This window comes from Belonocnema kinseyi, chromosome 8, assembly GCF_010883055.1.
Source record: "Belonocnema kinseyi isolate 2016_QV_RU_SX_M_011 chromosome 8, B_treatae_v1, whole genome shotgun sequence".
NCBI classification, from domain to species: domain Eukaryota; kingdom Metazoa; phylum Arthropoda; class Insecta; order Hymenoptera; family Cynipidae; genus Belonocnema; species Belonocnema kinseyi.
This window is the reverse complement of record NC_046664.1, coordinates 38,035,250-38,061,666: the sequence shown is the minus strand read 5'-3', so window position 1 is coordinate 38,061,666 and position 26,417 is coordinate 38,035,250. Positions and strand designations below refer to the sequence as shown.

The window sequence follows — 26,417 nt, the reverse complement described above, 5'->3', positions numbered from 1 at the left end:
TTTAGTGAATTTACAAATATATTTTCTCCGAAATCTGGGATGCATGTATATAAACAAGAAAATTGTGTAAGGAAGTTTCGAATTTTTACAACTTTCAGTGAGAAAAGTCTTCCTTAGAGACCAAAAGAGTTTTTCCAAGAAGTTTTAGATCTTCAGTCATTAGAGCGAAAAAGTGAGGACGATGTGAAAATTATGTACGGCGATCTAACCTCGACTCGGTACGCGAGAACATAGTGCCACGGGTTGGCGTACATTGACGTACGATCCAAGTCGAGGTTAGTAAGCCGTACATAATTTTCACATCACTCTCACGTTTTTCCCCTGATGACAAAAGATCTCAAACTTTTTGGAAAAACTTCTTTGATCCCTAAGGAAGATTTTTCCCACTGGAAGTTGTTAAAATTCGAAACTTCCTCACACAACTTTCTCGTTTATATACATGCATCCCAGATTTCAAAGAAAATATTTTTGAAAATTCACTACACAGCTTTGAAATGTTTTTAAAACAAGATAAACACTCCAACAGTCGTAGAATATGTTAAGTAATGCTACATAAAATTTTCAAGAAAAAATATAAATTTCCGACAAAGATCTGGCGAGTTGAGTGCAAAAAAGTATTGATTCTTTTTTCGTTGAAAATTTTCGTTTTTCTTAAATAAATAAAAAACGAAAAAAACATTGAATTTGTTTGTCGTACAAAAAAGATGCACAATAAAATAGCCTACGAGTATTGATGGTCAACACTCAAATTTACACAATTTTGAAAATTTGATCAGCGAACAATAATTCTCTGTGTATTCGAGAGCTAAGGTGGTTATTGCATCCACCCCTTCAATTTCTCTTCGTTTATAAATATAATATTACTGAAAAAGACTTTTTTGTTTCAAAATAACTCACAGCCCACAAATACTGACCGATTTGTACGTGACATATTTCAAAAAAACTCATATAATTTTGTAGAATTTGTCTAGCTTGATTTTTGTATTTAATTTTTAAATTTTGTTATAAATAAATATGATGGAAAAATGGACATGGTATATCTTTAGAACATTCTTGTTAATATTATAAACCAATTTAGTGAACTAATGCATTATTTTGGGCATTTGTCTGGAAATAAGAAGATAATATTTTTAATCTCAGACCTTTTAGTTTTAGTCTCTTATTACTGTAATTCCTTTAATAGGGTTGCAACTGTAGGATGGAGTATTGATTAAAATAAAAATTAAAGTACACCAAAATCTCGCTTTCAGTCACTTCGTTCTCAGTCCTCCTAGAACTGCTGACTCACGCAGTTTTTTAGGAGCTTAGGGCGAGAGCGGTTGCGACATTATATTTATAGATATATATTCCAATTGGAAACGAGTCAGGCGACCCTCACTGTTTACGTTTCTGTCCCCTCGAAATCAGTCCAAGGCCATTTGAAGGTAACCCCCGACACTTGACTGAAAGTGAGAGTTTGGTGTAATTTATTACCTTTTTCTACTATGTTTGTCTTTGATATACTATTTTGGGATTTTTAAAATTAAACTTGTTTGTAAAAAAAAATATTAGTCAACTAATGAAATTACCATGAAGTTCCAAATCAACAGGACTGGCAAGGAAGAAAAAAATTACTGTCGACCAATTCCTGAATAATGCATTTTTTTATTAAATTTGATTATAATATTAGCAAGAATAACCTTAAGAGAAATTTTCTACATTAAAATATTGTTTTCATCTAAGTTTCTTGCTATATAACTTTGGAAAACGTAAAATGATTAAAAATGATAAAAAACACACTTTCAACAAATAATTTTTTTATACAATTTTTTTCTCATTATATAATGATGGAATATCTTTAACTAAAGTTACTCTATGAAACGTAGACGACTGCAACCATTTTCTTATTATCGATGATTACTGATAACGTTAAATAGAAAAATGGCAAATAATTAATTTTTTATTATTAATTTCGAATTGTGATGTTTTCCAGCCTAATTAAAACTATTAAAAACAAATCATTTGATTTCAAATAAGATACCTCATTTTTTTACAAATTTCAGATTACATTGTAGTTTTACATTGAAAATTGGTATTTTTAAAAGAACATAATAATAGTAATCTTAAAAAGCATTAAAATATCTCAAATACTTTCAAATTTTTTAAAATCCTTTAAGAATTGATAAGAGTCTCTCCAAAAAATTTTTGGAATCTTTAAAAATACCTTAAAATGTTTTAAGTCCTTTGAAATACCTTGAAATCTAATGAAATCTATTGAAAAAATCCTTGGAATAACATAAAATACCCTAAAATATTTTAAATCCTTTGAAATCTTCGGTATTCCGTTGAAATTTTTTAGAGCTGTTAAAAATGTCCTGGAATCTTATAAAAAACATAAAAAATTTCAAATCCTTTGACATATTTTAAATCCTTTGAAATCTGCTAAATCTCTCGAAAATTCCCTGTAATTTTTTAAGATACCCTCAAATATTTAAACATCACTGAAATCTTTTGTAAGAAAATTCACAATTCTTTAATACTTTAATATTTAACGTTCTGTTAACGTGTTTCACCAAAAGTTAGCATTTTATATAGGAAAATGATATTTTTAATTAAAAAATGTTGGATTCTGGCCGTTTTTTAGGAAACCAACCAACTCTGTGATGTACGTGAGCTTTTTAAACTAGCGCTTAGATTAAAAGAAAAACTACAATCATGTACAAATAATTTCCAAAGATTAAAAGTGATCACTGGAATGTCAGTGGCTTTAAAAGCAAAAAGCTTGAAGTGCTCATGTTTCTTGACAACTATCATGTCAACATATTCATATTTGGGGAAACATGGTTTAACAATAATTCTAATACCCGGTTACAGGGGTATAAATGTTTTAGAAAAGATAGACCTGCAAAAACCCAGCAGGAGGAATAGCTTTGTTTCTTAAAAATCACGTCTCTTGCATTGAGTACAAACTAGAGAGCATAAAATCCTTTGAAGCGCATGCAATTCGAATGGAAAATACAATATATATAGCAGAAATATATGTCCTACCTAATACTACTATCTGTACAAGAGAACTAAACTACATTATTGATCTAAACAGTAAAGTTATTGTAGCTGAGGAACTTTAATGCCAAGCAATCTAGTTTTGTTTAATGGATCTTGTATCCGTTTTCCCTGATTCTTTTAAACTGGTGAGACTAACTACTTGTTTCTTTAATTTGATCTATTTTATCAGACTTAAAACAGCTTGGTATTTTTAAAGGGTTTTTCATAATTAGATAAGTGTACAGCTAATTCTTGGTTCCCTATTTTGTAAAAGCCGTCAAGATAAAGGAAATCTTCAGTTATATGATATTATCAAATGCATTAAAGAATTGTCGACCGATGATACCTTCTTCTATTAAAGGAAAATCATTCTTAATTATGTGAAATAAATGAAACTTCCCTAAGTATGGTATTCTTACTGCTTAATAAGAATAATTAATATCTCTTCCCATGGCAAAACGTTTTCTCATTTCAAATGGTGTTCTTTCTACGGGTACTTCAGAATGTTTAATTAGATTAATAGAGGCTCCGGAATCTACAAATAATCTATAGGTGCGTCCATCAGAATGTTTTCCATGTATGGATTGTAATCGTCCGCTAATTGCAGAAACTCTGCAGATTCTTCGTAGCGTTCGATTTCGTCTTTCCCCTCTGGTGTCACTTCGTAACATTCTAATGGGTCTTGTAGATCTTCTATCTCCTGTATATGGCCGCCCGCCGCCCCTCGTGGTCGCCAGGAGGTGGTAATTTCAGCGGCACTTGTTTTGCCACAAGGCCGGCACGCAGCCACTGCAAAAGGACAGAGGATTTCACCAAGGAAGCCCCTGAAATGTCAACGCGAGAACCGGGCCAAGTTTTCTGCTGCTCGAAAAACGTTAATGCTGGTAGCGATTTATTAGGATCTTCGACGGTCTTAAGCTTAGAACGACTGTGGTTTTAAAATGGAACAAGCAACGGGTTCCTGATGGATTTGTGCCTTCGACTCGCAAACGTTTAGAGGATATAAAGCTGGACTTGGTGCGCAAACCGAACCTGCGCAATCCAGAGGAGCGGGATTTCATCCTGAATGAATTCTTTGATGAGATGGTTACTCCGAGACCGTGGAGTAGCTGAAGCACCTTCCTATCTCCTTTCCTGTTGTCTTCCCTGTAGTTAATCCTGTCTATCCTCCCATCCTCGTGGGACTGGCTTCTTTGTCTGAGCATGTTTTTTGACTGAACGACTCTTCGACCACAGGACGGTCAGAGCGCATCTAATGGACAGGCTTCAGGCCTGAAAAGACCAGATGAGCGAGAAAATTCGGACGATCCACCTTACACCACCCACTAGTCAGAAGAAACCATCGACAGGAATTACAGATTTGGACCCTTGCCTACTCAAAACACAAGGTTATGTGTATCTGGAGCCACTCCCACATCCTAAACAAACTCAAATATGTTTTTCCTGATTTCCTTTAACCTCTTCCCTTCCGCCGTGTAGTTTTCGTTTCCACGATCTGGTCATTCTTGGCAATTCTCCGCTTTATCACTATCTCCACCCCCCCCCTCCCAATCAATGTCCCTTTCCCACCCTCCTTGAACGGTCCTTGAACCCGGAAAGGGCCGTATCAATGAACTTGAAAATTTGCAACTACATGCCCGACCTGGAGTTGAAAATTCTCGAGTTCAAGGTTATCTTTCTTAAAATACTTCATAGAATGTAAACTATTTAAAATAAGAGCAAAAAAAGTGAAAAATATACGCTATAATTGTTTATTCTTGTGTGCGAACTAAACGTTTAGCTGGATTTCGTCTTCCAAGAAAATATAGCTGTGTGACCTACATTTCTAGCTGTTTTAGTTCAATTTTCCATCTAGAAATTATCTAACTAATTTTTCTAGACTATTTCTAGATGGCAAATTTAGCTTGAACACCTAGAAATTCAGGTGACACAGCTAAATTTTCTTGGAAGACAAAATCCAGCTTAGCACATAGCTGGGATACCTGAACTATTTTTTCCGTGTACGTTCATGAATTTTATGATTATGTTTATAGATTTCTAAGAACTCCTTTTCGAAACTAAAAATCCTTTATAAATAAAAAACAACTATTATTACGAAATATTTGTTTTAAATCACGACGTCGAAAAACTACGTCCGAAGCCACGTCCGAAAATATGACACAATCCATGTCAGAAACAACGTGGTCATCTACGACAGAAACGACGCGACCTCGCTATCCATGTCTGAAATTACGTCGTATACTACGTCATTTAGTCTAGTCCACAACAAATTAACAAAGAGAAGCAGGGGACCTAAATTATTTTTGTGACCAATCGCACTCCATACCCACCCCAATAGGACGTTGGAGAGGGGGTATGAAATTAAAATAAAATTTTTTAGAATGATAGATGCCGCATTGTGATATGCCACAAATGTGACTTGCCGGGGTTTGGCATGACTCAACTCCGTCGCTTCTGGCATAGTGTCATAGTGTCTCCCCTATTTCCTTGCCCTACCTCCGAGGGGAAAATAAGTTATAAAAAAGAAGTCTAGAAAATGTGGATGACGACGGATTGAATAGGAATACCATGTATTACCTTTACATACAGAATTAATTTATGTTTCCTAAAAATACTCCGATTTACCTATAAGATTAGAAGCTAATTCAAAGTTCTACGAAGTAGTTGAATTTTCAACTAAGAAAGATATATTTATCACTAAATAATGAAGTAGCTTAATTGTCAGTTAAAAATTAATTTTCAAGCAAAAAAAAATACAAATTTTTAATAAAAGTGCAGCGATGAATAGTTTATAAAAAGAGTGTCAGTGGAGTGAATGATGCCTGACACAAAAGACCTGGGATTTAAATAAGTAACAGGCGAATTCTAAACCAATCTAAACACCTATACCATCTCCCTTACCCCTTCTTACCTGAGTGAGTCAAGCTCACCCCGAAAGGCTCACTGGTATAATAAATAATAATAATTAATCAATTTTTATGTGAAAGAGATTCATTCTCAACAAAATATGTAATAGTTGATATTTTCACCAATTAGGATTTTCATTCTCAATCAAAAAACAGTTTGATTTAATCAGAACGTAAATTTTGTTTTATTTTCTACTAAAAAAGATCATTTTCAATCAGTTGAGTTTTCAACTAAAAACCATAAATTTTCCATTAAAATTAGGGTAGTTCAATTTTCAGTTAAAAATTAATTTTCACAAAAAAAACGAACTTCCAACCCAGAAGATTAATTCTCAGCCAAAAAAAAAAGAATTTTCAACAAGATGCATGAATTAACAAAAAATTAATGGTCAACTGAATACGTGAATTTTCTACGAAAGTAGTTAAATTCGTTTAGGCGCGAACGCAAATGAACCCTGCAAGGACAAGTAAAAGAATTCTGAAAATATGTTTTTACTGAATTCAAGCAATTTTCTTGCAGTAACTGAATTTCAAAAAATTAATGTTTTAAACCAAATTTGAAAACTACGAAAACTCATTCCGCTCGAGCCGAAAAAAATCTATGTACCCTTATTCGATCCGGTAGCTTAATTGTTGTATTTTCTAATACCGAAGGGGTTAATTTTTAATCATAAAATGGAATATTTTACCCATAACATGACATTTCAACTGAGAAGGATCATTTTCTACCCAAAAATAAGCATTTTCGATAGAATACATACATTTTCAAGCAAATTGTTAGATTTTTAACTAAAATAGATAAATTTGTAGCCAAATAGTTGAATTTTCCACTAAAAATGAAATTGTTAAATTTCCAGTGAAAAAATTACTTTTTAATCAAATAAAAACGTATTGTCAACAATGCAGATAAATACAAAAAAAGATTTATTAACAACGTTACAAGATAGATTACTTTTTCACTAAATATGTGCATTATCTACCAAAAAAGACCATTTTTGAACCTTGAAAGAAATAGATAAACTTTTATTTGAGAAAATTAATTTTCGACAAAAAATAACTTTTATTGCATTAAAACCTAGATTTGAGTACGGTTTCGGTTCTGGACGTGGACTCGCATCCACAGACTCCGAACGTAAGGATCCGGGCGATATGAATGCTGAGAGTTAACTGACGCAATGTGAATCTGTTATCTAGTTAGGCCGTTAGGATATCGCGCTTTTTTACTGAGCACGCCATATTATCCGCGACTCCTCTTAGCGGAAACTAACGCGCGGCATCAGTTCTCGAAACGTACAAATCTAGTTTACTGAAATCCTAATTCCAGTGCAAAAATTAATTACTCGGATGACCTCAATTTCTTTGAATTACCTAGATTACAAGTAGATTATTGTGGATTACTTCAATGAAAACTGACATTTGCTGGATTACACGTGGATTACATAAATCACTCCATTATTGGAATAATTTTAATCAATCCGAATTATTTGAAGTACAGCGGATTACAATTGGATTACTTCTGACTACTGAAATTTCTGCGAATCACACTTTTCTCTTTAGATTTTCTCTTAGAATAGAGTGAGGAAGTCACGTTTTTTTCAAATAGCATGAGGAAAAGAGAAAAAATAATTCATTTAGAACAACACAATACTATTTAAAAAAAGATTCTTGTCGAAGTTCACTTATTATTTGTTCATAACTAAAAAGTCAATGCAAAACTAAATATTTCAGAAAAAATCAACTTTCTATTAACTTTTATTAACTTGCATTATTTATTATCTCAATAAGTGAAAAGTAGACCAAAAGTAAAAAATTTTAGAGGAAACTACAAGCATCTGGCATTAATATAGATGCAGATAGTTATGAACAACAATAGAATTTTTTAACAATTTTTTTGCTTAATTTATTTCATTATTAGGTCACTCTAAGTAAAAAATAGACAAATAGTTAAACATTTAATACAAAATCGCAAATTTCTACCATTAAGCAAAGAGAATATTATTAACAATAATAATAAATTCTTTAAACAATTATTTTTGTTATTTGGAAGAAATTATAACTTTAATCTAATTGAAAATTAAGTGGGACTAGGGTCGCGGGGGCTAAAGCGTAGGCTTTAGACCCACTCCTTCGACTTGCGGGTTCGATTCCCGCCTCGCACTCTGAAAGAGTCTCGGCGGCCTATGCGGTGAACACTAGCCTACACTGTAAAAAAATATTTGTACGAATCGTACGAATTTTACATTCACATGAGAAAATTCAGTCGCAGCGTGTAAAAATACCATGTGTCGGTAAAATCACTTTCCTGTGATTGAAATTACATCGAGATTTTTAATTTGACCAAAGATCTTTAATTTTACCCTGGCGGAAACTATAAAAATTTTGATTTGTAATTAATTTAAAATTTAGAATAATTAATCAAATAATTTGTGAATACGAAAGCATCTCTCGTGTTCGTTGTTTAACGATGCCTTCATCCTTCAATTTTGGAGCACTTTTATTTTTAATGCGAGGAAATTGACAGCTATGTTCAACTTTTTTGACAGCTTTCACACAAAGTAGACCGAATCCGAGCTATTCCTATTTACCCTTTTACATTGTCTGCTATTATAACGGTAAAAATGCGGTTATTCAAAACGTATATTTCATATTTTTTAAGGGAATATTTAAACATAAAAAAATACCCATAGTATCTTATGTGTTTTAGGTAAGTGGTAACGTGTCCGGCTTGTGTTTCTTCAATCTCCATGAAGTTGTACGAAGTTTGAGCTTTCGAGTGTTCGAAACCTGTCGTCTTGATAAATTTTATTTTATTTTATTCTTTCACATAATGAATTTTACATTTTCACTTGTAAAATTATCGGCCCAATTGGAATATCACAACAGATTCGTAAAGTTACTCCGATACACGAGGGTCCTTTTGTTCACATCCACCAGAGATGTAAAATTCAATAGATTTTTTTTTACTGTGTAGCAAGGGAGTTGTTCATCTCCAGAGAGTCGTGGGACCGGTACCTCTAGAGAAAAAGGTTTTCTCTCTGAGTACTTAAAGCTGTTGTTCTTGGTGGTTCGGAACCCACCTTAACTGTAGGTGTCCGCCTTCCACCACCAAGTAAGTATGTGGGAGGTGTGTAAAGGAATAGAGAAGAAGGTGCAAGAAAAATGTAAACCCTTAAGGGACATATTTAGAAGCTTCCATTCCATCTAATTGAAAATTGAACTAAAAGTTAAAAAATTCAGAAAAAACCGTAACAATCTAACATTAAAATAGAAGGACATAGCTATAAACGATAATAATTTATTTAAACAATTATCTTAGCTAAAATAAAATAAATATTAACTCATTTCAAATAAAAAGTGTACGAAGATTTACAAATTTAAAAAAAAAACACAATTTCTAGCATTATTTAAAGAGAATATTATTAGCAATAATAGTAAATTTTGTGTATCATTATTTTTATTAACATTAATTATGTATTCTCGTTCTAATGGAAACTTGCACAAGAAGTGAAATTTTTGGAAAAAAACGCGACTTTTTAATTTTAATCTAGGGGCAAATTGCTGTAAAATAATAATAAATTATTTACACAATTTGCGTGAACATCTGATTATCAGTATAAAATAATATTTCATGTATGAAAAACAATTTTTATTTTTAAAAACTACAGAAGAGTAATAATTGAATGTCGAGTATATTTGAATTATGCTGGATTTTAAAGCATTATTCGGACATTGTAATATTGCCAGGGATCAAGTAGTTCATTTTAGAAAAGTGAGAAAGGGAAGTTTTGGAGGAGCTTAAACACTGATATGTGGGTATAAATCAGGTGGTATAATTTATAAATGAATCTGTATTGTCATCAGAGGTAGTTATGAAGTAACCCCCGGTTAGTGTAGATGTGATTCTACAATCTGTGAAAATAGAAATCAAAACTACCAATCAAGTTAACTTTTCAAATAATAGAAAATACTTAACGTTATTTCTGTCCAGATGAAAAATAAATTTTTCTGACAAAAGATCTGCTCACTTCGCTCCATTAGGAATCGAACCACAGAACTTTCTATTGCCGGTCGGGTGCTTCTCCAATTAAGCTATTAGAGAGATCTTTGGAGATCTTTCAATACCTCTAATATCTTAAATGGAAAATCACCCGACCGGCAATCGGAAGTTTTGTGGTTCGATTGGCAGTAATGCGAAGTGAGAAGATCTTTGTTCAGAAAAATTCAATTTTAATAATTTATGAGTCAATCTTGAATTTCTGTGTTACTTGTAAGCAACTCTTTTGCTTTGCAAGAACGCTCTGACGCAGGATGCTGATTAATCTCTTTATCAATCACCCCAGGAAAAGAGCTTCACAAATTCCCCTTGTTATAGATCGCCTGAAAATCCGCCAGCTAACTGATAATCCCATAGTAAGATCCATACTCTTCACACCAATTACATCCACTGAGTAAAGCTTTCCACGAGGACCAATAATTAGTATAAAGAAGGATTTTTCTAAATTAAAAGAAATTACTAATCGTGTTCGTTTAGTGAAAGTTTATTAAACATTTTGTAAAACAAGACACTTATTTTATATCATAATGTCGAGATAAAAATTGTTTTTGAATAAACAAATACGCTATGATAATTGGTTACCAGGTTCCGTTAGTATTGTTGTTGTTACCATCAGTACACGGAAGATAAATTACGCGGGATGAGATAATGCAACTTTGAATTTCATAATATTGTATAGTCACCTAGACTCGCAATCAGTAAGGCTAACGATAAAATAATATAACAAATTATTATTTATCGATGATAAGTGGAGGTGAATAATAAACAATGAAGATATATGTTATTCAGGCAGCAGGTCGTCGCCAAGTTCTTCATCTCCAAAATCGTCATCACGTTTTCCTGCAGCAGTCATCGGACGAGCAGGCAATGCACCAATTGGATCTGAATAGCTCGTATCTATAAAAATTATGTAGATTGTTTCACATAATTCTGCTATTATAATCTCGTGTTGGATAAGTATACTTCAGTGATTTATGGAATTATTTGCGAAATTTTAGTATTTTACTCAAATAAGAAAATTATAAATAATCAGGGTGGCTGTTTGAATCCAAGAAAAAAATCCCGGTTTTTTCCAGCTGGCAAAACATGTTCACGGTTATTAAATTTTTTTTAATTTCACTCTCTGAACTGGTTTATTTTCATTTGCAGTAATCAAAACTGCACTATAAATTAAAGAACTCAAATTATAACCCTTTTAAATTTTAAACTTTTAAAAATGAAGTTTAAACAATTTTTGATTCAAAAATTTATAAATGAAAAAGTATGTATAATAATTTACACGTCTAAAATGAATGATTTTCATACTTTCCAATTGAACAATTTTAAATTGAATGCCATTAGGCTGAAAAATTTTTAACTTGGCTTAATCGAACTAAAACTAACACTAAAAAAATGTATGGTTAAAACAACCAGATTTTCTGGTTATATATTCCTAATTACATATGTTAGAGTTACCAGATTAAATTACAATTAACCAGAATTTCTGGTTAATTTAACCAAAATTCTGATTACTTTAACCAGAAAAAAGTAAGCGCAAATTTAACCAGAATTCTGGTTGATTTAACCAGAATTTTTTTTGAGTGAATATTCCCTTTCAACTCAAAATAATAAAAATGATCAAGATTAAACATGTTCCTCTTCCAACTAAAATTGTTATTATTATTTATATATATATTTTTCTAAATCTTTCTGAGCATTATTGATAAAAGAGAACATTTTAATTTTAATTTTAATTTTTTTTTAATATCGGGAAATAATTATGTTCCTAATATTTTGCAAGGGCACTATAAATTGTAAACTTTTTTACGCTTTTGAAGAGATGCAAAATTAAAATTATAGATAAAAACTCACATCCTGAAAAAAATTTTCTTCATTGAACAAAATTTTTATTTTTTTCACCATATTTGGTTGATTTCAGAAAACATTTTATTTAGATCAACAAAATTTCTATTCTGTATATCAAAATCGTTTTCTTGAAACAATAAAAGTTTTTGCTAGAATCGTTTGGTGAATTTTAGAATAATTAATTGATTAAACAACATTTTTTGGTTGAATCCAGTAAATACTGTAAGAGAGAATTTTGTTAGAATTCACTCAAAGATTTAGTCAATCCAAGCGAAAGATTCAATTGAACCAACCAAACTACTTCCGCGTAAGTTAGACTAAAACCGTCAGTACAGTAAAAAAAATTACTGTTACAGAGAATAAGATTTTTGGGAAAATTTTAAACACTAAAAAATGAAAATCTAAAATAAGAAATTTTTTAAGTTAAAGACTTCAAATTCACGCCTTGTAAACGTAATGATTTACTAATTGAAAAATTTTACAATCGAAATTCGCATTTTAAAAAGCAATGAATTAACTATGGTTTTCCAATTTTTTCCGCGTCTGAAAAAATTTGCGGTCATTTTCGGGGTCTCCCGGGCGAGTGGTCACTCTGATAATTATATAATACGTACTTTGTGGATATAAATTGAGAACCCTAAAGAAATTTCAATTTTAACACAAGTTCTCAAAAACTCAGATAGAAAATTATTTTTCCAATAATGGATCAATGTAAAGATAAATGGGATTCGGAAATAAACTGCAAGTCAGTTAGATGCATCTATCACGCGTTCAATTCATTAGTCAAGTGCCTGCGTAGATCACCATGTTAATGTTCGTATACGAAAATAAACATTGCAAGGATTTCAAGATAAAATAGCAATAATCTTCTACCAAAATTTAACAATTTCTGGTTTAAAACAATAAAAATTTAACAAATAAAAGTTGAAGTAATCGTATTTGGGAAATTATAATTTAATTACTTTGAGTGTAAGATCTCGTAAAAACAAATATTATACGTAGTAAATGTAATTTAATTACAATAAGTAGACCAGATGTGGATAAAAGATTGTAACGATTATATAGGCCCAACAAATATCTGCGAAGAAAATAATCTGTCAAGTACTATTATGTATAATTATAAAGCAATGTGGAAAAAATATTCATAATAAAATATATAATGCAACTTTTTTATAAAGCACGCTTAGATAAATTTTGTAATATACTTTAAAAAGCCACATTATACATTATACATTTTGTCAGGATTATATTATACCAAATATCTCCCATTCTCAGCAATTTTCTATGAAAATCATTTTGCATCTTAAAATTTATTGGAAAATTTCTGAAGGGTACTTTACCTGGTACTTGACAGAATTTTTGCTTCCAAAGTATTTTATATATTTTAGTGTATTTTTATAAATTCCATTACATTTTTTAAAAGTTTTACCAAATTTTCAGGAATTTCAAAATATTTTTTAGGATTTTAAATATTTTAAATTATATTTCAAAAGACTTCAAAGAATTTTTGATTGATTTTAGTAATTGAATGGAATTCTAAAGGATTTTAAATATTTTAGTATATTTTAAAATATTACATGGAATTTCCAATTCACTTCAATCATTTGAAAAGATTTCAAAGAATTTAAATTATTTTAAGGGATTTGACCAAATTTTCAAGTGGCTGAAAGAATTTGAAATGTATGGAATGAGTCTACAAGAGCTACAGGGTTTTACAATAATTTAAAAGATTCTAAGGGATTTTATAAGAATTCCGAAGATTTCAATGATTTTAGGGGGTTTAAAAACTCTCGAGGTATTTGCATAAATTTTCTAGGATTTCAGAAAACGTAACCAGCTATCTCATGTAATTTTACAGGATTTTATAATATTTTAATAAATTTTAAATCATTTATTTACCAAAAGTCAGGGATTTCATCGGGTTTTCAAGATTGGAAGATATTTTTTAAATATATTTTTTTTTCAAATTTATTTGAATGAATTTGGAATTCACCCTTAATTATTATTCATCTATTCTGAATTTTCAAAAATGCAGTTTTTTAGAATTCTCTTAAATTCGTTGATTTTCCTTAAATTCCTCTCAATTCCCTCAATTCTGTTGATTTATTTTAGTTTTTGTATAATTGATCTTCAAGAATTTTAAATTGAATTTGTACTCTTAGAAATTTCATCAAATTACTTTGAATTCCTTAGAATTGATTTAAACTCATTTCAAACTTACTAAATGAAATGCATATTTTTATATTTTTGAGCCGTTTTCAATTGACTTGATTTTTATTTATGCCGTGGCTACATTTTAGCATTTAATTGACCTAAATGTGGTAGTAACTGTATATTTTGTAAAAAAATAATGTTGTAACTTTTGTATATTTAGCAGTTCATATTATCAGACATTTCATCAATGGATAGCAGTTGAAATTTAATTTAATTGACATAAATTTTAATTTTATTTTTAATTTCGCGAAAATTAATGTTACATAAGTAGAAAAATATAGAGCAAATGTCGGGTTCTGGCCATGGATAGAGGTCAAAACTTAAATCAATTGATCAAAAATGATTGAAAAATAAATATTATCGACCCTAATGTCAATTAAAAAATCTTCTGTGCGATTATGATACTTGAGGCAATTAAAACCGAAATCTTTCGAAAAAACGGCAAAGATCTTATGCAATGAAAATCTATGAAGTTTCGAATTCCGTGAACGAAATCCTTTTTAATGAGATCCGTTAGATTCCACGTAAGCTTTAAATTTCAAACATGAACACAAATTAATTGGAAAATTACAGTTTCCGCAAATTATGTTTACATCAGAGCTTTAAGTCGTATATTGATTTGAATAGCAAACATGCTTTCTCTTTCGCATTTCCGATAAGAATTTTTTCCCCTCCCAGATACTGATTTTATCCGCATTATGTCATTTTTTAAAGCAACAGGTTTCAAACAAAGGTTAACTGGGAGATAAGAAGAGATAAAAACTCACTTATGTGTGCGTTAGAATTAACATGGATTGGTTTGTTAATTCCTGCACTATTAATTCCATGATCGCCTCGACTTAATGCAGGACTTGCTCGATGTTCTGATAAAGTGCTCATCCCGGAACCTCCTCTTGATGAATTTCCACTATTACTCCGTTTCGAACCTGATAGAATCCATTTTATTAAAAACATTCACTCTAGGGATCGAAAATAATGTAAACAGTGTCATGAAATTAAAAATAGTGTCATCACATTTTTCATGTATAAAAAATAAACTCGATGTTTATTTAAAATGTTATTCCTTAGTCTTCAATGTATAAATGATCAAAATTCCCGTTTTTGTCGTCTTTCTACTTAAATTCGAACTGAATTAATAGAATCTAATAAGAAAATCCAACTATCTTTGGTTGAAAGTTCATTCTTCTCAATTTAGAAGTCTACTTTTTAATTTTTGGTTAAGAATTCATCTTTTTAATTTAAAAATCATATTATTTATTCTAAAATTGAATTATTTTCTTGGAAATGCGTCTTTTTGATTTGATAATTCAAAAATTTGATTAAAATTTTCTTTCTTGATTAATAAATTTTAACTTTTTTGTTGAACATTTATCCTTTCGGTTGGAAAATGTATATCTTTCTATGGAAATTTCATCTTCTTTAATTAAAAATGAAAATGTCTTATTTTATTAGAGTTTTCGTTGAAAATTCTTTAATTTTTTGATTGTAAATTTAACTCTTGAGTTAAAAGTTGAACTTGTTTCTTATAAGATCATTTTTACGTTTAAAGATTTATCATTTTAGTTAAAAATTCATTTTTTTACTAATTATTTTGTTCTAGTGAAAATTTAATTCTTTTGTAGAAAATTCAACTGATTGGTTGCAAACGAACTTTTTCGTTCAAAATTAAATTTTTTTGTAAAAAAAAAATATATTTTTTGCTCGAGAAGTAAATGATTTGAGATAAAATTCATCCATTCGGTTTAAAATTAAAATTTTTATAGAAGTTTCGTTTTTTTATTGAAAATTAATTTTCGACAATAAAAATTAAAGCTACAATATTTTTGGTTAAAAATGTTTTCATTTTTAGTCTAAAAGTTAAAACTATTTAGTTTACGATTTTTTTAAACGAAATAAAAATATAAACTAAAAATTAATCAAATAAATCTTCGACTAACATCACATCCATTTTTCAGAATATTTAATTAAAAATATATGTATTTTGTTAAAAGTTCGTATTTTCTGGTAGAAATCTATAGTTTAAATATAGTTAATTATAGTTAGTTTAAAATCATAAAATATTGACCACATTTTGAAATAGATCTATCTTAAAAATTTACAATTCAAGAAACTTAAATTTTTAATGCATATAATTTAAAATAATGTAATAGTGAATGTTTTTTTTATAATTCAATTTTTAGGACTTACAATTAGAAACTCTTCAATTTAAAAAATGTATGAATATAAATTTTTAAATAATGACGATTTTTATGATTTTAAAGGTTAAAAGTCAAGTTTTCAATTCTAAGTCTTTTAAATTGAAGATACTTCGAACGTAAATCACCAAACTTCCAGAATTTTTCATTGTAAATCTTAAAACATACACATTTTTCATTTGTGAATTCTCAAAATTAAAAACTCTTAATTTTGAAAGATTTGCAATTTAAGGTGTTCTGCAATTTTGAAAAGTTATAAATAAACATTCTAGAATTTCGAAAATATTAAATATTAAATTTTCAAGAATCATATTTTCAAGAATCATATTTTTATGAAATGCAATATGAAACATTTTCATGCAAGACTTCAAATTTGAAGATTTGCAATATCCAATTCTACAATATCCAATTTTCCCGTTTTGCAATTTAAAATCTTTTAATTTTCAGAATTAATAAGTGAAAACACTTATATCAAATATTAAAAGTCAATTTTTCAATTTTAAATCTTCGAAATTGATGAAATATCAAATGTAAAGCATCAAAATTATAGAAATTTTTGTCGTTAATTCTCAAAATTACAAACTCTTTAATTTAAAAGTTGAAAAATTTTAGAATCTAAGATTTTGAAGAGTTAAAATCCAAAACAGTGTTTAGGTTTTAAAAAAGATTAAAAGTTTGATGATTATAGAAATCGAAAATCAAGTTTTCAATTCTAAATCTGAAATTGAAGCATTTTCGATATTTCATGTGTCTAATAGAAAACTGTTTAATTTTGAAGGTTTTTTTTATAATTTTTCAATATTTTTCAGATATAAATTTGCAATTTATTTAATTTCATATAAAATCGGATATTTTAGGATACCCTATTTAATCCCATTATGTCCCGGGTGATCCCGGGGATCACCTGTCGGGATATTCTTCAAGGCGAAAATTTTGATACCCCAGGGATGTTCCCAGTATATCTATCGGATGTTTGTGGGTTATTAAAATGCCCTACGATTAGTCAATAGAAGATCTCAATATCCCATGCGGAACACTTGATTATTCCAGTATGATCAGATGGACATCCTGTATATCCATGAATTATCCCAGGGATCACCGGTCGGGATATCGTGCAAGCTGAAAATTTGAAAATGATAGCGATATTCCAAGGATATCCGATATTTCTATGGAACGTTTCTAGGCCGTTGATATGTTCAATGCTTGAATATGTCAGGAATATCTCATAGATATTCCGGATATCCCTCGGATATCTTTGAGATAAATGTGATGAAATGAGATATTCCGGGAGATATCCTATTTAATCCCATTTATGTTCCAAGTTATCCCAGGGATAACCTGTCGGGTATATCCTGCAAGGCTAAAATTCAGATATACCAGGGATATCCCCAGGAAATTGGGGATATATATTGCACGTTTCTGAGCAATTTAAATGTCCGCCGTGAGCTATAAAATGGGATATCCTATTGCTATGAGTGTGAGCGACAGAAACAAAAATCAAGACACAAAAGCACACGATAAGTGAGCGGAAACATGTGCTTTAATGTTGACCAAGTGAATGGATGGATTTGAAGATTAATATATAGGTAATAATTTCTAAACAGACCAATTTTATAGTTTTAATTAATAAATTTGTAAAAGAGAAAACTAACTTGTTGTTCCCGGTCTTCCAGAACTATGTCGCTCTTTCGCTTCTTTCGCTCTTTCTACTTTCTTTAATTCCGATGCATACATCTGAGCTTCTTTTAAACCCAAATCACTGCAAAGACGCACCAGAAATTTAAGACACTCAACATTTTCTGGAAAAATTTGGTGAATATTTTGATATTCAGTCAAAGCTTTATGAAATTGACCAGTCCTTCTTAAACAAGCCGCCACGAGCAGTCGCCATCTCGGTTCGTCGGGGGCAAGTTCGATTGCTCTTTCAAAATATATCATTGCTTTTTCAGCCACCTATTTGAGACAATTGATAAAGTATAATATAGATAATAATGTTAGCGACAACTGATATCGAGTCAATTATTAAAATTTGTATTCACCTGCATTGATATAAAGTAAGACCCAAGCCAATCGATGACCTCGAAATTCGCAGGATAAAATCTGTAAGACTGTTTAAATCGTATATGAGCAATCTTGTTCTTCCAACACTCTTTTGTTGTAAAAAAAAACTGGACAAGAAGAAATTGGTAACAAAAAAAGGGTGGTTATGATACATTGGAACAAAGTTTGCGAATTTTTCGAAACATGGTCCTACGGCGGTTGAAAAGTTAATTATTTTTATGAGAATATAATTTTTTTTTTAAAGTCATCCCTTTTGTCAACAATTGCACTACTTGTTTGAACGTTGAACTACTTTAAAAAAAATTTTTTTTTGCTTAAAAATTCCGTTTTTAGTTGAAAATTCATTTTTAAAATTAAAAATACAACTGTTTGTTTGAACATTTGACGTTTTTATTCAAAAATTTAATTATTTAGTAAAAAATTGATATATTTTGTTAAAAATTCGTCTTTTTTTGGTAGAAAATTAGTCGTCTTGGAAAAAAATTTCTTTAGTTGAAAATCCATTTTTTTTTAAGTTTCGTAACTTTGGTTGAAAATTATATTCGTTGTTTACAGAATTAAATAATTTTCTTGAAAATTGGGTTCTTGAAAATACAACTGTTTGTTTGAAAATTAATCTGTTTTGGTTAAATACTCAACTATTTTGTTGAAAATTCGTCTATTTATAGTTGAATTAAATTGTTTTTCATTACAATTTAAAATTTATTTTATTTAAAGATTCATCATTCATTCAAAAACTTAATTTCTTGGTTGAATGTTAAACTCTTATATTGAAAATCCATTTCATTTGTTAAATATTCATCATTTTAGTTCAAAATTAATTTTTTGGGTTGAAAATTTAACATAAACTCGAAAGATAACTAATACTTTTTGGTTCAAAATTGATATTTGCAATTGAAAATTTATCTTTTCTAGTTGAAACTTCAATAATTTAGTATAAAATGCACTTATTTTGTTGAAACTTTGTCTTTTTTTGTCAAAAGTTAATCTTTTTGTTGGAAATTTATGATTTTTTGTTAAAAATGAGATTATTTGGTTGAAAATCAATATGTTTTGGGCGAGGATTCAACTATTTGTTAAAAATCCGCCTTTTTAGTTTAATTCTACTGTTACTTATTTTAAATTAAAATCTTTTTTGATTGAAGATTTATCATTTTATTTGAAAATTCAAACATTTTGTAGTAAATTAATTTTTTTAAATTCTATTGTTTTGTAGAAAACTCGTTATTTTCACTTGAAAACTTAAATTTTATTCGAAATTTTAACTATTTGATTAAAAATGAAACTTTTATTAAAAACTTTAACTGTTGATTTGAAAAATTAACTGTTTTGTTGATAATTTGTCTTTTTGGCGTTAAAATTTCGTCTTGCTAAAAAATTAATATTCCAGGTTAAAAATGAAATAGTTTGGATTAAAATTCAACTGTGCGTTGGGAATTTGATCTACTTTATTGAAATTTATTTATTTATTTTTTTTGAAAATTCATCTCTTTGTTTCGAAAGGCAAACTTTGATGCTAAAAATTAATCTGTTTCAGATGAAGATTCAACTATTTTGTTAAACATTCATCTTTTTTAGTTAAAGTAAACAATTTTTTATTATACATTAAAATATTTTTCGTTTTAAATATCAAATATTACCTGTTTTATTAATAATTCTTCTAGTTGGTTGAAAACTCAATTATTTTGTTAAAAATTCATCTCTTTTTTGGAAAATTAAACTGTTTTATTAAACTTTTTGGTAGTTTAAACATTTACTTTGATTTCTGATAATTTGAACTGTTCCATTTTTATTTCAAATCCAATCCTTTAAAAGTTAAAAATTTAACTTTTTGGTGAAAAATGCGTATTTTGTTACAAATTCATCCATATGGTTAGGATTCAACTATTTTGTAGAAAAAATTTCTATGTATTCAACTCGTTGATAAATTAGTTCTTTTGTTGTTTGGTTGAAAAACAATTATTTGGAAGGAAAATTGAACTAATCCATTTTCGATTTAAAATTCGTCCTTCAGTGGATAATTGAAATTTATGGTATAAAACACATCTTTCTTTGTTGAAAATAAACTTTTTCATTGGAAATTCAACTTTTTGGTTTAAAAATTTAAATTCTTCTGAAAAATTCGTATTTTTGGCTTGAAAATCCAACTATTTAGTTGAAAATACAACTGGTTTTGTTGGATTTTAATTTTTTTATTAAAAATTCGACCATTTGAAGTTAGTGCATCTTTTTGTAGGTCTGAAGTGCAGCTGTTTCATTAAATGTAATTACGTGGTTAAAAAATCAACTATTTTATTAGTCCCTTTTTTCAGTCGAAAATTAAATTTTTTTGTAAAATATTCATATTTTTGGCTCGAAAATATAGCTATTTGGTTCAAATTTAAACAATTTTTTTCATTCATCTCTTTTACTTGAAAGATAAAATATTTGGTTGTTATTGCAACTGTATAGTTAAAATTTAATTTCTGTTGCCCAAAATAGTAACAAATTTAATGGATAGCCCCTTACTTACATCACTGTAAAATTGATAAGCTTGTTGTTTATCGTCTATTGTATCGTACATTTCACCTAACTTTTGTAAAACTCCAGGATCCGATGGAATTATACCCAACAATTGATTATACCTAGAAGAAAAGTTACGTTTACAATTTTTCACGGAAAGCATCATCAATCATCATCATATAAGTGGAGACACAAATCTCAGATGTAAGTTGATAATGATCAAAAATTATGTTTCGTTATTAAATGAAGTACCATTCAGCTGCTTGGTCAACATCATTCAGAAGCTGATACAAATGACCAATTTGATAGAGCGTTTGCGGATCATAGTGTACGATAGTTCTCAATTTCCAGAAGCATTCCAACGCTTCTTCATGCATATTTTGCTTTTTGTATACTAAACCTAAATAGGAATCAATAGCATTATTAATGAACTTACTGAGAGTTGGTGAGTTCATCACCTGGTGCTTTAGTAGCATACCGAGATTATAGAGTGCCTGTACATGACTTGCGTCGCTATCCAAAGCACAAAGCAGTAATTCTCTAGCTCTCTCGAGTTCGCCTTTTTTTATCGCACATGCAGATAAATTAACGTATGCTGCTGCATTGTAACTATCCGCCTTCCGAGCTGATTCACCGCATTTTTCGGCTTGGTCGTAATCCCCTTGCTGGAATTGTAAACTTCAAATAGTACTATGTTAACTTATAGAGCGTCCACTTATAAGTGGTTATTAAATGCTATTTTCAGTGCTTCTTTTTAATTTACGACGTTTCAGTGTACCTCCTCCCTCCCCAAATGCCATGTGACACTGAATCTGATTCGCCTCCTATTATTAAATACGAAATATAAATGAAATTTCATACAACCATCACTGTTAGAAAAATCTGTATTAATTTTAATACAGAAGTGTGTGAAGTCATTTTTATGAACGGTATTGAAATTTAATACACATTAAAATATTTAAAGCTGTACATTTTATATTAAATTTAATATAGAGGTCGGTAAAGCAGCGTGTCTGAAAGCTCAAAGTGTTTGAATTTCTTGAAATGAATGGTCGGGAACCATAAGGTGCTAGCCCGCAGAACCTCCCGAGCTTTCCGCATTTCGCAGCTGCCGCGGCATCAATTCTCGGAACTCAAACATTCAGTTTAGGGCAATCCAAGGTCCAGGGCTCTTGGAAGCGGTATTTTTTTATACAAAAGCTAAGGCAGATATAAACCTAAGTCAAAGCATAGGCTTAAGTCTAGGATTACAAGCATGCTTTTAATTATATTATGTGTAGAACTTTTTTTCATTTAGGAACATTGTTATAATTTAAAGATTAACTTAGACGGCATATAAACTTAACAGATTATGAGATGCCCATAAACATAAAGTACTGCGTGTTTCATTGAAAATTTATTGTTGTGGTAGAAAAATCAACTACTTGGTTTAAAGTAAATTAACTTTTTTTAAACAAAAATTTATATATTTTCGAGTTGAAATTAATTTTTTATCTGAAAATATATCTAATTCCATTTTTGGATCAAATTTTTCCTATGTAAGTTTAAAATTCAAGTATTTTGTTGAAAATTCGACTACTTGGATAGAAAACTAATCTTTTTTGTTGAAAATTCACCTATTTGGTTGAAAATTATGGTAGAAAAGTCATCTTTCATGGGTAAAACTTCATCTCTCTTGGCTGAAAAAAACTTTTCCGTCGAAAATTCAACTGTCTTCTAAACAATTCATCTTTACCTTTTGAAAATTCAATTACTACATTTCAGATGATTTTCTTGACGATTTATGTTACATTTTTATTCATAATATCAGGGAAAGCCAGTTCCTCTAGATAAACTTTTTGCCTCTCCTGTAAAATTTTATTGATTTGACTTAGTACCGTTAAGTTTTACCCACTTAGATTACCAATTTGAAAAGTGATCGTTTCGAAATACGATTTGAACTGATTTGAATTAAAAATAATTTAATTTCCAACATTTTAATCTGAAAATATTTAATTTCTAACGTTTTGCTTCTTCAATTTAAAATAAAGTTGTCCGATTTTTAACACCTTGAATTAGAAGCGATACATTTTCGGCTCTTTTCTAATCAAATTTCCTAGTTTCCAACATTTTAGCCTGCAGCTTTTAAATTTTGGTTTCTTCTAATTTAAAATTTGTCGATTTCCGAATAATTCAATTTAAAATGCTTTTATTTGCAAATAATATAGATTCAATTTTTTCCATTCCAGTCAAAATAATGGCTTTTTCAAAATTTTACATAATCTACAACTGTTTTAATTGAATTTGGACGTTTCTAATTTAAAATGGATGAATATGTTTTTTCAAAATTCAAAACACTTTTAATTCGCGATTATGAATTAGTGTTTCAAGAAATGGTTGAAACATGAATCCTAATATGCAAAAATTTGTTCAGCAATTGGGTTTTAAATTAATTATATTCTTAATGTTAGGCAATAAAAATCCAGAGACGTAAACACACGCTTCCATTTACTGCTAGTTTGTAATAATATTCTTTCTTGGCAATATGCCATCGAATTTAGCGATCATTTCTATCCGCGTATTATGAAAAATACTTACAAGGTAATATATGAATGAGAGCATAGTTGATGCAGAGCTGACAACCTTAGAATCTCGATTTTCAAAAACTTTCAATGTGTCAATGGCTAACTGCGTTTCGCGATTGTGGAGGAAGACCATCGCTTTGTTGATTTCCAAATCTGCAGCAAGGGTGCTGTAAGCTGAAGATTTGATAGCATCGACACACCTTTAAAAAAATAGGATAGGTATTTATTCAAATTCGGGGAAAGTAGAAACGCCTAAGGTTCGCCTGGGGATTCCCGCACATTCTGTGGGAATCCCAGGGCTCAGTCTCTCTTCCACGTCCACGCTCGAGTTACTAGCATAGTAAAATAGTTTTTAGCTTTCGTTCGCATGATTGATTGAAAATACGTAGCTCTTGATTTTATATTTGTTAGACTGATTGATGCTCATGATAGATTAATAGATTCTGATCTATTAGATGCATCAAATTGATCGGTTAACAAATTTGCGCTCTGTGACGCAGATTTCACAGAGCTCGAACCTAGCATCCTGCCCAGCAGGAAGTAGTAGAATGGATCACGACGATGTGAGCAACTTCTCTGAAGTCACGTCCAGGAGCAAGCAGCGGAAACTCGCCAAGCAGGCCGATGACGCCTCCACCAGTACCTGCAGTAACCACAATATGATCACTTCCCTCAATGGAAGCAGTAAGACGTCAAGAACGTCGGTGAGAACCAAACCACTATCCAATAGAAACTACAGCCATCGATAAAACTAAAATTAAAAATACCAACGCAGCTAACACATCTGCTGCACCGGGAAAAATACCTCCTATTAACGTCTTCGATGACGAATTAAACCACCCCTACTCAGTGCTTCACAATATTTAAAAAAATGCAATTAAATACAAACCCATCGTGTATAACCTTGAGTCAGATGTATATTCGGTTCGCGTTTCCTACATACATGACTACCACTCTATTATCAGCAACATCGAGAAGCAAGGTTTCCAGTATTACCTATATAAACACGTAATTTCACCCCCTATTAAACTAGTAATCAGAAACATTCCTGTTTCTTTCCCTGATGATTCAGTACTGGCTGAAATCAACGGAGAAGGGTAGACAATTACTTCGGTCTCTCGCATGAGAAACCGACAAAACAAAAAACCTATGTACATGATCTTGGTGACTGTACCTAACACAACACAGGCGAAAGATTTGATAAAACCACAGTCACTTGTTTTTATCAAAATAAAAGAGGAGCCGTGCTTTAAGCCTAATGAAACTTCTCAGTGCTTGAATTGACAGATTTATCATGTTTCTGACATGTGCCATGCTACCCCACGCTGTGTCAAGTGTGGTGCTTCGCATAGCAGCTCCAGCTTCAAAAAAGATGCACAGGCTTCGTCCACTTTTGCTAACTGTGCTGAAAATCACCCAGAAAACTATAGAGGATGCCCTGCTTTTGAAAATGCCTCTAAAATACCAATCAAAAATACTAAAACGAAAAATATCCTAAACGAAGCACCTAACAGCAACCTACCCGCACCTGAGGCTGCACCTAACGAAGGTACTTCTCAAGGGCATTCACCTTCCGCCAGACACACGCCACCGCAGAGTCCGCTTTACAGCATTATAGTAACCTCAGGAGCATCTAAACCTAAACCACGCGAGACTAAATCCCAAATTAAACAACAACCTACAAAATGACAGAACCCTCAAATTACGAAGCCTACAGCCTCTAAAAGTCAGGCCTCACAAATCAAACAAACCCCAGAAGTCGCACTTACTCAAAATGGAACTTCACAGAGCATTAAAGTCAACTTAATCAACCTTATAAAAGGAGCCACAACCTTAGCTACCGACATAATGGGGTATAAAATGAACATGGCTGAAGCTGTTACCTCAACTGCCGAGATTATAAATAACATCCTATCACTTGCTATTGAAAATGCCTACGTTTAAAGCAACAATCTAAAAATAATTTTCTGGAACTCGCAGAGTATCATAAATAAAACACTCGAATTAGCCACCTACATTTCCTAAATTAGCATCACCATCTGCATGCTTAGCGAAACCCTGCTATACGAATTTACAAAACTTAAAATTCGCGGCTATGGAATTTATAGAAATAATACCAACAGAGAAACAGCTATTTTAATTAAAGAAAATATCGACACTCGAAGCAACTACTGTACAAATAAACATTCACGCGAAATCATATGCCATTGTCTCGCTCTATCAGTCTCCCTCTCGAGAACTTGTAAAAAATGATTACAATAAAATATTCAAACTTGCTCTCTCGGTAATTGCTGCAGGTGAAAAACGCCAAAAATTTAGTCTAGAATAGCAGAATAATCAACAGAATCGTAAAACAATTGTTCGAATTCATAAATGACAGGAATCTCTCTGTTTCGGCACCCGAATCTCATACCCTTTTTCCCCATGATAAAAAACATAACTCTGACCTTATCGACTTTGCCATTTCCAAAAATAACTTTTACAACCACGAAATTTTCACTATAGATAAGCTTGACTCAGACCACCGACCAGTTCTCTTAAGCCTTTACACTAATTGTGAAAAGGCCCCGGTCACACCTCGCTATAACTTCGCAAAAGCGAACTGGCAAACATTCAATTCCACTCTAGAAACTCAAGTTGATTTTGAACCCACGCTAAAAAACGCTACTCACATCGACGAAGCCATAACAAATCTCACCTCTAGCATAAAAACTGCAATTCACTCTTCGGTCCCTCTGTCTAGCTTTAACAAATACGATTCACATCTCAGCCCCGAGATAGAAGACCTTATCGATACCCGTAATAAACTCTGTCAAACCCATCAATAAACTAAAAGCTGCATTCTCAAAAACACAATCAATCACTTGCGTAAAACAATAGCAACTAAAGTTCAGGAGCACAGATGTAAACATTGGAACGCAGAAGTCGGTAAACTTAAAATTAAAGATAACTCTATACGAGGGTGGATTGATAAGTTTCCGGCCTGACCAAGAAAAACAACGTTTTTAAGAATTTTTTTTTTTATTTCTCAACATAATCTCCTCCAAGGCTG

At 30.7% G+C, this 26,417-nt stretch overlaps 1 protein-coding gene across 1 annotated transcript in view; it reads right to left on the bottom strand.

Annotated features, from left to right (window-relative positions):
• Window positions 1-10,539: 10,539 nt before the first annotated feature.
• LOC117178244 (intraflagellar transport protein 88 homolog) overlaps window positions 10,540-26,417 on the bottom strand; it is a 34,738-nt gene continuing 18,860 nt past the window's right edge. Inside the window, exons 9-16 of the mRNA XM_033369583.1 lie at window positions 23,379-23,565; window positions 21,280-21,466; window positions 21,054-21,201; window positions 20,812-20,923; window positions 18,278-18,346; window positions 17,891-18,191; window positions 14,811-14,969; window positions 10,540-10,881 (exon numbers count right to left, since the gene is read on the bottom strand). Coding sequence (XP_033225474.1) covers window positions 10,766-10,881; window positions 14,811-14,969; window positions 17,891-18,191; window positions 18,278-18,346; window positions 20,812-20,923; window positions 21,054-21,201; window positions 21,280-21,466; window positions 23,379-23,565 — 1,279 coding nt within the window. The 3' untranslated portion in view covers window positions 10,540-10,765. The remainder of the gene's footprint in view (window positions 10,882-14,810; window positions 14,970-17,890; window positions 18,192-18,277; window positions 18,347-20,811; window positions 20,924-21,053; window positions 21,202-21,279; window positions 21,467-23,378; window positions 23,566-26,417) is intronic.